Below are 18591 nucleotides of genomic sequence, written 5' to 3' on the forward strand. Positions count from 1 at the left end.
GCTCTTTCGGACCGACGCTTTGAGGAAATGCTCTTACTACCATGAAGTAATATAAAAAAAAAACGGCTGAACAACAGAGATTAGCAAGATGTGCTTTGCGTGACAAAAACTTTCAGCCTTATTATTATGTGTTGTTCTCCTTCTAGCCTCTAACGAAAAATGTTCAACTTCGAACGCCTATTAAACATAGCGTTGGGAAATATCTGTTCAGCTTACACTTGAGTACAGGGCAAAGGCAGAGACAACCGTTAAATACTGCGGTAACAAATGAAGGGCAACAGAAACAGTTTCAGGTTTATTCGTACGTAGTCAAGTGCTCAGAGATCGGTTCGCATGAAGAACACAAGTGCTCAGAGATCAGTACGCATGAAGAACACAAGTGATCAAAGATCGGTTCGTATGAAGAATATTAGCTTCAAAAAAAAAAAAAAAGTCGTTGCGAGGCTTCTTACGGAAGTAATCGTTTCAACGTCACTATGGTGTCATTCCAATGCTAAGGTTTTAAAGAAACCAGCCGCGGTGACAGTGGAGCCTAAAGAAATGGGAGAAATCCATGCGGCCGGATTCGTTTAATCCCTTTCAGATACAGTACGCTATATAAAACACACTAAAAATTCCAGAAAGCACCGAGAAATTTCTTCCCTTAGCAAATCGTATTACCAGCTTTATTAATATTGGCGATATGAGTGGTGTATTGAAGTATCGGCAATACAGTACGGAATATCTGTATCGGAAACCAATTTTGATTCGGTAACTTGTATCGCTATCGGGAATACAATTCTTCAGGCCATCGGGTGTCGGTATTGAAGATACTTTTTCAAGTAATGAGCCCATTGTCAATTTCACAGCATCCTGCCTCGTTCTGCAAGTGGGCAGTGCGCACGTTACAGGCGCTCTTGTGCGTCGTATTTTTGTCCTTTTTTTCTCCTTGTGTAAACGTTTCAGCAGTGTATTCAAGGGTAGAGCAGAGACAAGCCCAGATTTCTGCTTTTACGCTACACGTGCTGTGCAGACAGTGTACCCCTTTAAAGATAGCACGTTTATAATATTGCCTAGATGAGCTCTGTACAATGGAGACGCAAGAACGTTGACGCGAATCATGTACATGAAACTTGGTTAAGAGATGACATGTACGCCATGAAGTGCATTTCTATGCTAAGAACGAGTGCTTTCTGCGCATAAAGAAAAACCTGCTACGTGCGGAAATGGCTGTGTGACACTTATTATCTTTGTCTCTTTAGTACGACCTATGTGGTAGTACTGAAACTGAAACGAAGGTTAGGGTATATCTTTTCATGCACGTAGCTAAAATTTAGTCGGTAGTATTCTTTCCTCGGCGCGCGTGGCTGCGTTGAAGTGGTCTAGTTATTGCAATCAAAGATTGTCGCGCCCCATCCCGGGAGCAGAGCACACCAGATGCGCCCTCCAGGAGAAACACGACCGTAGCAGCACCTAGCATGGCCAACCAGAACAGCAGCAGGTCCTTGAAGTCGGCGAACGTGAGGCGGCCGTCACTGATGGCTTGGCCGCAGCCCTCCCAGTTGCCGGAAGACTCCTTCCACCATTTGGCTATCAGGCCAGTCTCACGAAGCCACAGAATCCTGCATGATCGGTTTCACAGTAAACTTTGGGCGGGTTGGCGCTAGTTAGGACCAGCTGTATTTGATGCGAAATCCATGATCTAATTCGAACACCATGAAAATCAACCATTCTGGATGCCGCAAAATTGACCGGTCAACTTGCTAGTAATTTAAAAGAGTAACATCCGCTCTAACTTGATTGAATGAGTTTGGTTGATCTACCGAAGATTCAGGCCCTGTTGCGGTGACTAACACGCCAAAATCAAGAGTAACGGTCGCCTCCTGCTGGCCGGATCGCCATGGCCGACAGCCCTTCTTGTGTAAACTGTGCCTGTGAAGAGACAATCGCTCATCTCTTGTGTGAGTGCCCTGTCTTTGTGACCGAAAGACATAAGCTGCGATGTGCTCTGGACCGCCTTGATTCTCGCCCTTTCACAGAGGCCAAGATCCTCAGTCTGTGGCGACAACAGTCCACTTCCATCAAGGCTTACAAGGTTTTTTGAGAGAGACTGCCTTGATTGACAGATTGTGACTGTCTCCCGTTCCTTCTCTCTTCCCTCTTTAATCCCCTCATTCCCTTCCCCTGTGCTGGGTAGCCAACCGGAATCCTTTCTGGTTAACATTCCTGCCTTTCCCTCTCTGTGTATCTATCTATCTAGAAAAGCGAAAATTCGATGAAAACAAGTGCCGTTCCCATTTTCGACCTCTCATCGGTGGCTCTACTTTATAAGAGTTATTTTTTGTAACAGGTTGCAGCAGCCCACATCATTCCGAAATACTAAAGAATTCGATGTAGCTGCCGATTGGGTTAAGTATATAGGCCTCTTTCAAACAACTCACTCATTTGTATGTCAGGTTCCAGCCTCACTTTGAGCAGCCGATATAAAGTGACGCAGTTACCTAATTTATGCTGACTCTCAATAGTGTGCAACGGAGGCCCACGGCAAAAAAAAAAAAAAAAAAACTACACTGTTACTTAAGATACGCAAGAGAGTTTCACGCTTCACTTCATGCTATGACGCGCCACGAGGGGTATTGTATCCTTTGTTAAAACAAGACGAAGCCAGCACGGCAAGAAACGTCCTGTGAAGAGGCCGAACTGCTTTGCATTACAATTTTCTGCTGAAGCAGCGAATAACAGCTGTGTTTTGAAGCGAACAGTTCTAGCCTGAAGAAATTGATCGCTAGCAGGGTATTTCAAGCACGAAATAAAAGATGAAAAAAAGAAAGGTAAAGAGTAATGCTACAACAGATACAACAGAGAGCTCCCTCTTTTCTTTTTCTTTTTCTTTTTGAACTCCGTGATTAGTACAACCGGTTCTCTCTTGTAAACATGCAAGAAGAGAAAACATAAAATTTGGTTACAAGATTAGCGTGATTGCGGAAATGATTAACGACCATACTAGCACAAGTACGCTGGCATCTCCGCGTTTCATGGCAGCGGTATCCCCCTCCTTACCGATATTTGAAAATAAGCATAGCTCCTCGGTCCTCGTACGAAAACTTGACCTTCGTGTCTTCAAAAGGAAGGAGCACGGCTAAAACCACGGTAAACTAAGTGGCTAAAGGTAGCTTTTAAACAGGACATCAGCATTCGTAGTCGGTACTATTCTTGTCCTCTTGCCTTTTTTTTCTCTTTGCTCGATTGCTGTTTCTGATTCTGGATCATAAACTGTAAGTATAGTATAGTGATTCCGAAGTCTTCGTAGCAGAGACCTGTTGTTGATGTCCCGCCTACGGTCGGCTGAGAGGCGCTTGCTGAGGTAGAAGACCGAGTTGAACTTGAACATGGGCTCCTGGGCCAGGTAGAATTCTCCGCGATTGAAGCTGGCGCACGCGGCTGTGGCTCTCGCGGCGACACTGGCACGGCTCAGGATGAGCACCGCCCTGCCGGTAACCACCTCTCGCATGGTCTTGTCCGCTAGCACCACGGAGGTGGGCTGGTCGGACTTGTACTTCTGCATCATGCGCCACACCTTCTGGTAGTCGGGGTCATTCGAGTCCTGCGTCGAGGACAAGAGAAACCTTCACTTCGGTACCGCGTAGGCGTTCTGTGCACTCAAGAATTCTGCTTTATAGAGGTAATTTCTCGTGTACTTATGAAAATTTCCCCACGTTTCGCCTCGAATGACTAGATCATCTGTCGGCTAAGGAGCAAGTTAGACTCCTTGTTCATCCCGCCCTTTCCGTGGCCGGATGATGTCGGCTATATGAGAGCAACGGAAAAGCGTGTCATGGTACATCCGGGCACTTTTTCCATCGCGATGAGTGGAACAGACGCGGCTGCTAAACACGCAGCGAAAATGGCTGCGCTCAAAATCACATTACCTCAGAGGTAATGCGCACTCAGATATTCAATCTGCAACTACACGTTTACGCAGAAAAGCAAAATGCTGCTGACAGCCAAAGGAGAACATCACCTCTCACCGCGTAACATATGGCGTTATCTGGCACAGTGTTACATACACACACACATATTCTAAGACCCTGGGGTCGGACCAATCGGCGGCATGTGGTTGTTTTTCTTCTACTTTATTTTTGTTGTGCTGTCTAATCTTTCAGCCATAAAATAACTTCACTATTAATTTCTCATTTATCAACATTACTAAATCGAAAACAGACAAAATTGCACACACACGCGCGCACACCCATATGCATATTCTCGTGTTCGAATGGTACAATGCATTCATGCTATCAGCGTCATTAACCATTTTGAAAAAGTAGATACCGCATGGGCTCTTATGAGTAACGAATAGCCGATGAATGACTTCGTACGAAGCTAAAAGACATCGGGCAAGATGACATTGTGCGAGTGCATACGCGACACAACATGCGACGCCTATCGCCAGTCGCCTGGCGAGGTATTAACATTATGCGCCAAGCATCGCTACTCCGGACTCAATCCAGTCGCACTTAAAGAAGTGTGTTGCGTCGCTAGTGGAATAACAGCAATAAGAACATGGCAAGTCTTGAATGCATGCCGAGGGATGCTCTAAAGGCGGTTGGCATGCTTGGTCATGGGATAATGTAAATCACATGAAGTTCAATGCGAAGCAGCACTCGCGGTGGCATTGTAATCGCAGCAATGAAACTACTGCGCTGTTCTTCACATATACCACACAGCCAAAACTTTCTTATTAGTAAAGAGGGCAAATCACCCGTCCAGAACACGTTCTGGGCGTGTTTCGGGCTGCACACGCGGTATCTAGCGATATCATTTGGTTAAAAATGGTCTGTAATTAAGCATGTGTAGTTAAAATCACAGGATTTCATCGTCATTTTCTGCGTTCCTCGTCGCAGCGCCTTTGGGAGCTGCAGGACACAAAATTCGGTCGCTCTAGACATATGTTTTTCTATCTGTACATACCTGCAATTAAGTGTTTTACTGCTGCCCTAGCTTCCTAACACCGGACGTGGTGTCTCATTAATAGCGTTATCTCTCCCTCTCTCTAAGCGAACTATTTCAATGGTTGAAAGTTGCGTGAGATAAAGTATCAATCAAAAACTGATGGGAACGGAGACGAACAGTGCTCAAGACTCGTTGCTCTCATTGCAGAGGCACTATGCGCCAGACGTCGTGGGCTCAACGACTGTCGCGCCCTGACAACGGCGCCGGAGAAACGGCACATTTCTTCAGTATGCAAATGGAAATACTGCCGCCAGCCGGCGGCGCCTAAAGCGTAAACTCGCCGCCAACGCCGGCGTCTGGTGGAAGGCGGATCGTGAAGAAGTGCAGGCCAATCGCTCAAGCCTTAGCAGTCCTTCGGCGTACATGCATTAATTCCAGCGCAGTTTGCGCGCAAGAACGCTCGTTTTCCTTTTGAGAGCATGGCGTGGTACACTCACGCGCACGGAGGATACTCCCGCGCTGCCGGCGAGCGTGTAGGGCTTCATTGTGGGCCTGGCCGCGAGGTGGCGCATGCTGTCGATGCGGTCGGTCTCCTCGCGCACCATCATCATGGCCTTCATCTGGCCGGCCACCACTGTGGTGACCACGATGACCAGCAGCCAGAAGCTGCCCACCACGATGCGGGCAGAGCCCCGCTGGGGCGTCGACGGTGACGCTGGGGTCGTCGGGGGGAAGACGGTATTGCCGACAGCACATATGAAAACAGACAAAGAAAAAAAGAAAATAAGAAGGGAAGAACAAAAGGAGGAAAGAAAGAATGAAAGAAAGAAAGAAAGAAAGAAAGGAAGAAAGGAAGAAGGGAAGAAAGAAAGAAGGAAAGAAGGAAAGAAGGAAAGAAAGAAAGAAAGAAAGAAGGGCAGAAAGAAAGGAAGAAGGAAAGTAAGAAATGAAGAGAGAAAGAACGGAAGAAAGAAAGAAAGAAAGAATGAAAGAAAGAAAGAAAGAATGCAAGAAAGAAAGAAAGAAAGAAAGAAAGAAAGAAAGAAAGAAAGAAAGAAAGAAAGAAAGAAAGAAAGAAAGGAAGAAAGAAAGAAGGAATGGAAGAAAGAATGGAAGAACGAAGGAAATAAGGAAAGAAAGAAGGGAAGACAGAAAGAAAGAAGGAAAGACAGAAACAAAGAAAGAAAGAAAGAAAGAAAGAAAGAAAGAAAGAAAGAAAGGAAGAAAGAAAGAAAGAATGAAAGAAATAAAGAAAGAAAGAAAGAAAGAAAGTAAGAAAGAAAGAAAGGAAGAAAGAAAGAAAAGTAATTACTAAACTGATTGTGAAGCGATCACGCCTTAATTTTTACTGAAAAGAGGAAATTGTCATTTATGAGGAGCATTGCCATGCACACGTATATCTACCTCTCCGTTAGTATCAAACCCTCTAATAGTCTGCCGGTCGATTTTTGACGTGAGGCTCCTGGCTTAAATTAGCTGGAACACGACGTTATCAACACGCTGCTATAACAAAAGCAGGGCAGTTTCGAAGTAAAGCGAAGCGGTCTACAGCTGAGACAGAAGAAGTTCATTCACGCCTTACTGTTTCCTGCAAAGGAGAGCAAATTGTCGTTTATGAACAAAAATACACTGCACACGCATAACTGCGTTTCCGTTACTACGAAACCTCCTTCTAGTCTGCCGATGGATTTTTGCCGCAAGACGCCTGGCTTAGAATAACAGCTGGAACCAGTCGTCACCAAAATGGTGCTCTAACTGTTTCGAAGTAAAGCCTAGCGCTCTGAAACTCAGACAATAAAAAGCTCGTCCTACGTAGATCGTCAATGCTTCAGAGGGGCACTTTCCGCCTTGGTAACAGCGTTCTGACGCCTATTTACTCGGAAGGATGCCTATCGCGGACTGTCCAGCTTCAGAGCGAACCGCATGTATTTCGCCGCTCAGAGCCATTCCCTTCCGCGACAGCATTTATTTTTTGTGCTTGTGGCAGCCACCGAGAGGTTCATGGTTTCAGCGGCATGTCGCGTAATTATGATGAATGTTCGGCGAAAGGCCGTACAGTATGTCGCAATTCTCGCTTTCCGGCACCGTCCCGCCGGTCGTAAATATGCGCGATGCGCGCATTTCAAGGGCGACTGGAAGGTATGGGCGGAAGCATATGTCTTCGGCCGTCCCACTCACCTTCGAGGAGAGTGCTTTCCACGAAGGACCAAAAGTGGCGCCTGAATGCTCTTGAGAATAGATAACCATGCGATGACTCTCCTGCAGCTTTCCAGTGGGCCCAGTCGCTGAGAGACCAGAGCAGTGCCGACAGGCCCATGCTACAGGCGAACAGGAGCCAAACCTGAGGAAAAATTTGAAGCGAAAAAGAAGTAGTTCCTTCAATAGCGTATATATGCGACCCTGACATTAGATGCGATTTTTATGTAGAGAAGTTTTGCGTTTTTGGTTCCGGCAATCAATGCAGTGAATCGCAAGTTCATTCTCAGGGCAGGATCAGTTCTCCGAAAACCACAGGGTGCATTAAAAGTATACTTAGGCTGTAGGGTCTGTCTGTTTCTTAGCTATGAAGGAGTTCACTTACAACATATCCTTAGTTCGGAACCTTTGTATGGGATGTTCGATATTTTTTTCTCACCTCTGAGGACTTTGGCAGCTGCATAGGCGTCTTAAGTGTCAGAATGTTAATAGCATTATTCCTTTATTATTAAAAATACCGTAATGGTCCTAATTAGGAGACTGCTACGAAGGGAGGGGGCCACAATCATTGGTTCAAGAAAGCAGATCACAATCTCAACACCAAAGCACAAAAGTAGTAATCCGGGAACAATAATTATTCCAACATAAAAATTCTGAATGAATAAACACTACAAAGAAATTATTGGATATGATAATACGTCATCATAACCACATACAGGCACAATAAAAGCTGCTGACAAGTGCACCCCCCGCTTGCGAACTTCTGACCGCCCTGTATAATTATTTTTGCAAGACATTCTCCTGTTAGTAGGCACACTGCGTTTATGAGCGACTGCTTCACTGTCACATTTATGCACTAGCATAAGGCTGAGTAATTTCAATCATCTAAACCATGAGACCGTGTTTCGGTTACTTTTGACGCGACTGGCGCTAGTCTAAACGGGATTTGATCTAAGCAGTTCCTTTACAGGACGAATTCCTTCACTTCTCTAATCGTTTGCTCCCGGAGTAGGTGGATAATGACAGTGCAAGATCCCCTTTTGATTAATTTGAGCTGAAGTTGCACGAATGCCAGCATGTTTCAGTGCGCAAGCTACACTCTGAGCAGAAAGCAGTAAAAAGGGAATAATCAATCCTGTAGCACACTCTCTTATTACACAGAGTGCGCTAGAGGACAACTTGCTCCATTTCAAGGCGAAAGCCTTTAATGCCTCATCGTTGTCGACAGAAGGTTGTCGGCAGAGGTGTCACGCTTTTCGGTTGGTCGAGATTGTTATGACGTCAGAATGCGCGGATACGAAGTAATGAGGTCACTCACGGATGCCTGACGCCCCCTTTTGGAGCACACGACAACTAATGAAATAGTTGTCGTCCGCCCCGAAAGGGGGCGCAAAGCGTCCGTGGTGACCACACTACATACCTCATTACTGCTAACAGAGCCATGGATACAACCGAACTAACCGAAGCAGAGAGAGAGTCGTGCTAAAGAAGCAGTCAAAGTCGGCAGTCAATATGTGTAGTTGTAATGTGTAGTCAAAGTGTGTAGTCAAATAAGCCACTAGTACAGCACAAACGGTCTCGCAGTCAATTCCAAACAGTGCGCCAGGAAAGGCTTTCGCCTTGCAGCACTTTAGAGAGCCAAAGTGTCCCCTGAATTTTTTTTTACTCTCATATAGGCGTATTCTTGTTAAGCGTGTACAACTAACACTCCTTGCCTTCAAATTCAATATAATTACATTTACACACGAGAGAGAGAATGTGGCGCCACAGAGTGCTACGTACCTCCCACGTGAGCACTTGGATGATGCCGAACACATTGCTCTGGTGCTTGGAGAGACGGCCGGCAAGAATCATGAGTTCGATGGGAAGCACTGTTTCGGTCTCGACAGCGACATCTTTCTTCTCGCTAGTTGGGTTGATGGTAGCCAACGCGAGGTCCGCTTCCTGCAGTACCACAAAAACGCACAAAAAAGTTAACCTCTTTGCATACTGCATGGTCTAAAACGTGGCACCCGCAGCTGTAACTGGAGTGCACGAAAGCCGCTACGATTCTCCTTACAAAAGTTCAGAGAGGAAGCGTGGAGAAGAGTTGAAACACCTTTTTTTTTCTTGTTGCAAATTCCTAATACTCTGTCGATGGCATAATGAATTATTGTTCAGTTGAAACCTGTTTTTGCTCAGGGTTAAAAAAGTTCTTTCCTTTAACTAATATCAAATGGCAATGAAACTTCCATGAATATTTGTCGACGTCTGGAAACTAAGTCGCGTATCCTGTCTGCCGTGCCAGAGTCTCGTTTCATGTTTCTTTTTATTGCTGGCTTCCTCTGAGTGTCGTACCAGGTAATGCTTTAAAAACAGCACAGATGTTGCGTATCCAGTGCGTTCCTCTGTGGGTAAGTTGAAAGATGTTCTGAAAATTGTCTTGCGTCTACAGACAGACATTAGCAAAACTAACTCTATTTCGGACTCTGTGGAAACGTAACGTCGATAGTATGGCGAACTTAGTTGAATGTCCTTAAAGCATAAAAAGCATCCTGGGTGCGCTTACGTCTCGTTGAAGCATTCCAAGTATTCCAGTCCAGTTTCCATCCGGCTTGAGCAACCCCCAGTATGAATCAGGTGGGAATGCGACACTGTAGCTGCGTACAAAAAGGTTGGGTCGCAAAATGTTGTTGCCAAGACAGATGCCGAGGATCGGCATAGGAAATGCAATGTATTTCACGCACAATAAATAAATATCGGGGTATGGCACGTCTACAGGAAAGGCTTCGTATTGATTTAACGACTCGTATTCCATGGCACTAATCCAAAAGTCTAAAACGTTTTAACGAACATATGCTCTTCCAGTTAATTCAATGGTCGAAAAGTGACAACCATGTTTCACGGGAAATAACAGACTTTGTTATTGAGAAGACTGCGGGAATTTGTGGTCGCCTAATGTAAAACACAAGTTAAAAATAAATTAGGGAGAAAAGGATATTTGCTACGCCGCTGGGTTCCGTAGGTACCCCGTAAGCCTAAACTCTGCACAATATCGTATCGCTGAAGGACAGAGCCTGAATTAACCCTCGCCCCTCCCCCTGCCTCGCCGAAGTGATATTTGAGCTGGATAGTTTTGGATCACACCGACACCGCCCCGAATGCAACTTATTACAGCTAACGCTACAAATTAAGAAATTTCTGCTTTAAGCTGCCGAGGATCCAAATTATTCGTCATTGCCAACTACCGACCGCGCTCAGCTCATGAGAACCGGTCCGCAAAATGTTTTGCAGAAGTCACAATTTGTACGCTTAAATTCCCCGTGGATTCTGAGGGCAAGATCACGCATGATACGTGACTCAATATAGAGAATTTAGTCATCGTCGCGTCATCTGTCAGCAGGCGGATGACTTGCACAGGGGTGACTTTCTGGCAGAAGTGCACATATAATGGGGCACACAGTCATAGCTTCCCATGCAATACCGAGGGCCTTATTATGAAGCGCAGTTCTTTGGACCACGCTAGTAACGACACATAGCTGTATATAAGGACTCTTCCTGTAAAACAGCCCTTAAAGGTTCTCAGAACCTTCGCGGCGCATTGACAGGTTTGCACCTGTCTGTCGCTTAAGTGCTCTCGTTTGCCCTTCGCCTTTTCGTACAGTACTTGGGTCACTGATCGTATGCTCGGGAAAACGTCGCTTTTGCTAAAGATCTCAGAGAATTTTTGCAAATTAACTCATTTATAAGAAAAATGCCTCACTGCAACTGAAGTTATTGAGGTGGTCTAAGCCTAATTTATGCTTGTGTTGGAGTGGGTCATGTGAGGCCAGTCCGCCCATTCAGTAAGGTGCTACTTTCGCCATTTCACTTGTGGGTGTGTTTTCCTTACTTGGTCCTCAGCGACGTCGCGATCGCCTTCAGTATCTCGCCGCAGACACCTCGGACGTCGACATTGAAGCCAGGCGAGTCGATCAGGTGGTACGGGGCGTACTGCGCATCAAGAACAGCACTGTAACGAGTTTCAGTGTGTGCCTGTCGTAAAATGCGTGTCAGCCATTCGTTCGCTATAGCCGCAAGAACTGAAAAGCGGCAACCAGAAGAGAAACTACATTTGTTGTTAAATGCACATATTGAATAATCCTCCAGGAGTTCTTCAAAACAATCTGGTTAGCATTGAGTGCATTGCAAGAATGCAGGAGTTTCGCAGCCAGAATATCTTTCGGTATCTGTCGAACGGCTGGGTTGGTAGATGGCAATCAGGACCTTGAGGAAAAACAGTTCCAAGAAACGAATACGAAGTAGCCCTAGACGTCCACAGGGATCTCGTCATGAAGTGGGCATGGCTTAGAATGTCTTTCAAATGTTGCCCCGGCTTTAATGTGCCATGATAACATGGCAGTGACACGCAAGTACTTCAAAAAAAAAAACGTAAGTGAGAAGCAGTAGAACAGAAACGAGATTTCAGCATCAGTCTAGCTGCTTATACGACGCTAGCAGGGCTAGAGAAAACAGGGCATAACCGACGTCTCGTTGCGGCTTTAGAAGATACCACTAGCAACGAAACTGCACACGAGGTAATAATTGATAAACGAAGAATTCATCTTTTGTTGCGAAAGCAACACTACGCGAGTCGCCGAGCCATTTCGCGGAGCCTAGGAAAGGCCATACTGCGCATGCGTGACAAGCAGTGACGTCACACGGCTCACAGTTGGCGCGCCGTCGCTGCGTGGGTGACTCAGAGGTTCCGCCGCCATGCTCGCCAGTTGCGCACGCGCAGTAGCGGCGCATAGCTGGAGTGCCGGGGCCGCCGCCGCTGCCGCGCGCTCTCCATCGCCTCTCTCTCTCTCCTCGTTGCTTGCGCAATCCTCCGGGTTTAACCAGAGCTAAACCACTGCCAATTTTATTCTGAATCGATAGAGTGATTTCAGCGGTGCCAGCAATGGTCGCTTGTGCACAGCGTAGACGTCAGAACATCACTTTAAAAACTTTTCTCGGCATTTTGTACCCAGACATGTTCAAAGAGGAGCATAAACAAGCATCCAAACGAGCACTCTTGCGCAGGAATTTCGAGTAATTAGTCTTTTTCAAGAGCTCGCAACAATCCTCGCTGACGTGTATGCCTGCCCGCGACTTGTCCAGACACATCACAACCAACGTGATGAGGTATGTACTCACTTTCCCTCCCTTGACCAGTGGGCATGGCAGCCCTTCACGGGTAGAGCGGATGGTCTTTTAGCCTAGCGGATTATTTCAGAAATGATCTATTCTCTAAAATGATGCCACCAAAAAGCGCTGAATTAAAGTTCACAAGATTTTGCTCCAAATGAATGAAAAATTTGATGTCAGCAGGTCGAAGAGTTCTCCTGCCTGGGCTATACTTTGTTTCTGGGAAAGATGTGAAGGAATACCAACAAAAAATCTGGCTCGAGCACCGTATGTGAAGGCAAAGAAAGAAAACTCGCTTACTGAAAACTAAACCTTCATTTCGAGCTACTGCCATTGTGATTTTTATGTAAATAACATTCAAACCTTTAAAATCACAATGATTTGCACCGCCGTGATTAATGCACAATGCTATTAACCCAAACAAGTACCTGGATTGCCAACCAACAAAAAGGCATAGACCGGCAGGAATGATCACATCGATGTATCGGGGACACGGTTCATAATTTTACATCATGGAAACAGCAGCGCATGATTATGATTTTTGGGAGAGCTCTGGTTCCTGCTTACCTAGAAAACAAAGCGATAAACAGATGCGCCACCGGATATAAACAAAACAGAAATAGAGGAAGAATAAAAACAAAAACGAAGCTTCGTGACAATATTGTAATTTATATGTCCCATTCTTCTCCTTTTCAAAAACGAACAGAAATTTTAAAAACAAAAACAAGGCTGTGAACATGTCTTCCATTTAAAATTTTTCATAGTTTCTTGTGAGCTCGTTCATTTCACTATTTGTTTACTTTTATTGCAGGCGAAACCTTCATTCGAGTTGCTGTATTGTGTACTAAGCTTTCTCATGCTGCCGGCGAGGCTTTCACGAGTACAGCATTCGTATGAAGCTCCGGCAACGACGACAGGCGCTCTTTTCCCAAGGATTAGTCGTTTGCGAATTCTATCGGCATGGAAAAAGCTGCCACGGATGCTTTAAGGAAGCGTTATGTGTCATTATGTATACAATACACGCGCCAGTCTGCAGAATCTCTGCAAGCCCGGGAAGTAATAAAGTAAGAAACATGAAAACACTAGATAAAATAACCGTACCTTTCAAAGCACCGCGAATTTGCTGCGACAGCATTTCACGCAGTCTGAAAGATCCTGTCCTCTTCATGTGCCTCCGGCAGCGAAAAAGCTGCCCGGAAAGTGCTTTTCAGTCCTCGTTCCGAAATTCGCAAAAAAGAAAGCTCTTCAAGGACGGGCTACCCGTAAACAACTAGATGGCCTCCACACACGAGCGGTTAGCGCTGAAAACACGGCCGGCGAAGAGTGACAAAGTTTTTACGTTCGTCGAATCTAGAGCTTTGCAAAGGGGTATTCATGTTTTCCTGGAACTATTTGCGGTGGATTTACACGCGTCGGAAGGTGGCTGCCTTGCGAGCGAGATTCCTAAAATCCGCTTCGCTGGAACCATGGAAACCTGTGTAGCTAGAGGGGACGCCCGCTAATCAGAGTGCAAATTATTAATCTAGTTTTTCTGAAGTAACTTTTGTGAGAGCTTCTCTTGTCATAACTTTTCTTAATACGTCTCGCTCACACAGCTAACGATTTTAACAAGGGAAAAAACTGCTATACATTCCTCACAAAGCATTCGATCACTTGCGCCCACCGGTTTCTTTCACTGGCTCACGGCTCGAAAGCGGCCGCGCGCGCGCACGCACGCACGCACGCACGCGCACACACACGCACGCGCACACACACACGCACGCGCACACACACACACACACACGCACGCGCACACATACACACGCGCACGCACACACACGCACACACACACGCACAGACACACACACGCACACACACACACACACAGTGCCGCCGCGGTGGCTCAGTGGTTATGGTGCTCGGCTGCTGACCCGAAAGACGCGGGTTCGGTCCCGGCCGCGGCGGTTGAATTTCTTTGGAGGAGAAATTCGAGGCCCGTGTACTGCGCGATGTCAGTGCACGTTAGAGAACCCCAGGTGGTCGAAATTTCCGGAGCCCTCCACTACGGCGTCTCTCATAGCCTTAGTCGCTTTGGGACGTTAAACCCCATAACCAACCAACCAACCATGTTTTTTTTATGCGAAGCATATTAACGTAGGTTTCGGGCCTTCGCGCGACGCCCGGCGGTGGCCACCATTGACCCTGAAGTGGGGTCACGTGACATGACGTCACGTGATGACGTCACACCGGCTGCAGGTGGGACCTCATATCGCGCCGTCGGTCGCCTCCCGGCGGTGGCCACCATTGACCTTCAAGTAGGTCACGTGACATGACGTCACGTGATGACGTCACACCGGCTGCAGATGGGGCCTCATATCGCGCCGTCGGTCGCCTCCCGGCGGTGGCCACCATTGACCTTGAAGTGAGATCATATGATGTGACGTCACGTGATGACGTCACACCGGCTGCAGATGGGGCCTCATATCGCGCCGTCGGACGTCGCCCGGCGGAGGCCTCCACGCTTCGGTTCGCGCCGTCGCGCGTGACCCGGCGGCGGCGCCACCATCGCTGCATCACGTGATATGTGACGTCACGCCAGGGATGAAGCGGCGCGCGCCCGCCGTGCTTCGCATCCACTGGGCTTAACCTTGATAAGCCTCCAATTTTTTCCTTTTCAGTGAACACAAACACCGAGAGATTTAAAGCGAAAGAACTTGTAGACATTTCTCTCTAGCTTGGAGCGAAAACGCTACAACTATCAGTGTGCCATATTCGCCTTCTTGTGACTGACTGAGAGAAGGATGAAAAGGAAATTGCACGGGGCTGCCTACTGGCCATATCCGCCTTCTACCTCATTCATGCATTATTGCGAAAGCAATAGTAGTTGTGCTTTCAGCCCATCGCGTAGCGAGGCCGGTAGCTACCAAGGACCTTTAGCATGACCCCCTGCTGTGACGTCAGGCCATCTGCCGCAAAAACCAGGGGCCCAACTCGCGCCGTCGCGTAGCGAGGCCGCAGCTACCAAGCGCGGCCTAACTCCTGCTCCTGCTACGCGCGGCGCGCTTAGCGGTCTGACGTCACAGCTGCAAGAGCGGGGCTCCAACTTGCGCCGTCGCGTAGCGAGGCCGCAGCTACCAAGTGCGGCCTTAATCCTGCTCCTGCCGCGCGCGGCGCGCTTAGCGGTGGGGTGTCCACCGAGATGACAGAGAATTACTGCGCCATTTTCTTTCCTCAAAAAGCGCTGCGTTCAAAGGGCAAGGCATGGCGCAGTAATTCTCTGTCATCTCGGTGGATACCCGAACCACAGGAAGGGAGGAACGCCACCACCCGTTCGGCGCGATGCCTTGCCCTTTGAACGCAATGCTTTTTGAGGAAAGGAAATTCTCTGTCATCTCGGTGGACCCCCGAACCGCACCATACAGGAAGGGAGGAAGTGGGAGTGAAAGAAGAGGGAAGCTTCTGGACAATCATCCGTTAGCGTCAGCCGCTCGTTTTGCCGACCGAGGCACGCATAAATCTCCCAGCACGTGGGGGCCCTCGTGTGGTGAGTATAATGCCATGTAAAACAAATGGGAAGGGAAAAGGGAAAACTTTATTTACACTAATGGTTTTTCCTGCGGTTTGGGGGCATCTTCAGAGACGTCTTGGTTCTACCCCCATGAGCCTTCTCTGTCGAAGTCGTCCGCCTCTAATCAGTGGTCGGTTGCCCTCAGTCCAGGGCTCCGCTGGCCACTGCCGCCCGTTGAGCTCGCTGTACCAGACCTTGTTGGTCTTCGCAGCGGTCGCTAGACAGCAGAGTCTCCCACTGCTCCGCACTCGGGTTTTCTATTTTGGGGACCACGTCTATGTTTTGGCAGGCCCATGTGATGTGGTATAGTGTAGGTTTTTCGTCGCACCAGGGACATTTTTCGTGTATATCGTAGGGTGCATTTTGTTTAGTATATGTAGTTTTGGGAAAGAGCCTGCTTGTAATTGTCTCCAAGTGACAGCTTCCTCTCTGCTGGTGGTGGTGGTGGTGAAAAACATTTATAGTGCAATAAATATTTACAGAGAGGTGATTGGGGTAGACCCCATTGGCCCTTTCCCCTAACAATACTAGGTGGAGCCCCTATTCCGGGGCCCCATTGACAAGCAACGCCGCCCGCGTCCGGTGAACCAAGGCCTTTTGGGTCTTTAGGTCCTGACAGCCGAGCAGGGCCGCCTCCCAGTCCTCTCTGGTGGGGTTGGGGTTGGGGGGGATAGATGGGTTGGATTGACACGCCCAAACCATGTGGAAGGTGTCAGCCACCTCCCCACAGAACTGGCACGTGCCATCAAAGGATTCGTTGAAATGTTTAAGTACCGCCGGGCACATTACAGTGTTAGTAAGAATTTTGATGAGGAGGCGCTCGTCAGCGCGATCCAGTCCCTTACAAGGGGCCGGGTAGCGCCGGTGCTCCTCCTTGTAGTAATCGGTGATGTGTTTGAATGTAAGGGCCAGATTGTCTGATTGGGAGTAGGCTTCCAAGGACAGGGAGATAGCCCGGGGAGAGAGTGCGCGGGCGGCCTGATCGGCCTGTTCGTTTCCCTGTAGGCCCTGGTGACCGGGGGCCCAAATCAGGTTGCGTGGAGTTGGATCTTCGCATCGGCAGCTATATTCCAATATGCGCCAGGCAAGCGGGGGAGCCCAGCCCAACTCGTAGTTCCGACAGGCCCCTCGCGAGTCGGTGATGATGTGTTTTGACTTGGGATTCGTGAGAGCCAGAGCAATGGCAATCTCCTCCGCGTGTGTTGCGTTGTAGGCTTTGAAAGTCAGCCCGTTAACTGTGTTTGTGTTGTGTACGACTGCGGCCGTGTACCACCCCCCGTGGTGTGGGCCGGTAACGTCCACGTAATACACGTGTTCTTGGTTACCATAGTATCGCGCCAACGCTTCCGCGCGCGCCTGGCGACGACCGCTATGGTCTTCTCTGGACATGTTGCGGGGAAGGGGTCGGACCCGGAGGGCGCGTCTCCAGGGTTCTGGCACTCTCTCCCTTTCCTCAATGTGGTAGTTATATTTGATGTGTAGCCGGTCCAAGAGGCGGCGACCGGACGTGGTCTGTGCAAGACGTGTGTATTGGTTGACTAAGTGGGCTTCTCGAAGCTCCCGGAATGTGTTCACCACGCCCAAAGCCAGAAGTCGCTGGTTGGACGTGGTGACCGGGAGGTCGAGAGCCCGCTTGATGACTTTCCGGTGGATGACCTCCAGTTGGTCATCATCATGTTTGCGCAGGTGCAAGTAGGGGGTTGAGTAGAGGATTCTACTCGTCACGAAAGCATGGGCAAGCCGCAGTGCATCCTTGCTTCGTAATCCGCCCCGCTTGTTGGAGACCCGGCGGACCATGCGGCCCACCTGGTCTCCCACTGTGCGAAGTTTGGCTAGGGTAGTGTCGACCCTGCGTTGATGGTGTATGAAGAGACCAAGGACGCGGATCTCCTTGGACTCCCGGATCGGTCCCGAGGGGAGACTGATGCAAAGCGGAATTGTGTCCCGAGGGGAGGGACGTATGTGCACAAAATTCTGATTTAGATGGGGCGCACTGGAGTCCGCAGTAGGCCGCGCAGTCGTCGACTAGGGTCGCCGCTGCTTGCAGGCAGGATTCCATGTGCCCCAGGTTACCTTGCGTGGCCCGGATTGTAATGTCATCCGCATAAAGAGCGTGATGTATCCCGGGCAAAGAAGACAATTTGGAGGGAAGATGAAGCATTGCCAAATTGAAGAGGAGGGGAGACAGGACCGCGCCTTGAGGTGTTCCCCTCGAGCCGATGGTGTATGGCCCGTGTTCCGTATCTTGTATGCGTATGTAGGCTTGACGGTCTGTAAGAAATTGTTTTATGTAGTTGAATGAGAGATTTGTGCGGTGGGGGATATCGCATTCTTCTGCCTCTATAGTTTTGTAGTATGGCCGAGTATTCCCTGGGTGCTGGCGCGAGTTCCGCGGTCTCGTCGGAACCTCGGAAAGTAATGTATCCTCGAGCTATCCTGTCGGCCTCTCGGTTCCCTGCCACCCCCGTGTGCCCCGGTACCCACACAATTTTGTGTCGGATCTTGTCGTTTTGTTCTTCCCGGTTTTTAATTCTGTCGCTCGCTTCGACGAGTATACGGAGCGCGTGACGACCTATCCTGCCATTCATGTAATTTCGGCAGGCTGTTTGAGAGTCCGTGAGTATTGTTAGTGACCGCCCGGTTCTATAGCCCTCCGCCACCGCTAGAGCAACGGCTACTTCCTCGGACTCTGCAGCTGTGCAGCCTCGGCGAGACGCGCTGGTCATTTCGCGTAAAGACGAATCGACCACCGCCGCTACAGCGATTTTGGT

The 18591-nt window shown here is 48.4% G+C and overlaps 1 protein-coding gene across 1 annotated transcript; it reads right to left on the minus strand.

Moving 5' to 3' along the window:
• Positions 1 to 1292: 1292 nt before the first annotated feature.
• On the minus strand, positions 1293 to 11861 carry LOC149359728 (glutamate receptor-like). The gene is made up of 8 exons (XM_089567735.1): positions 11814 to 11861; positions 10997 to 11139; positions 9674 to 9764; positions 8908 to 9069; positions 7108 to 7270; positions 5427 to 5644; positions 3297 to 3583; positions 1293 to 1601 (listed from the first exon to the last, which is right to left on the minus strand). The coding sequence occupies exons 1-8, from the start codon at positions 11859 to 11861 to the stop codon at positions 1313 to 1315; spliced, it is 1401 nt and encodes a 466-aa protein (XP_089423861.1). The 3' UTR covers positions 1293 to 1312.
• Positions 11862 to 18591: the final 6730 nt, after the last annotated feature.

This window comes from Amblyomma mixtum, chromosome 2 (assembly GCF_055824585.1).
Source record: "Amblyomma mixtum isolate Tamu chromosome 2, ASM5582458v1, whole genome shotgun sequence".
NCBI classification, from domain to species: Eukaryota; Metazoa; Arthropoda; class Arachnida; order Ixodida; family Ixodidae; genus Amblyomma; species Amblyomma mixtum.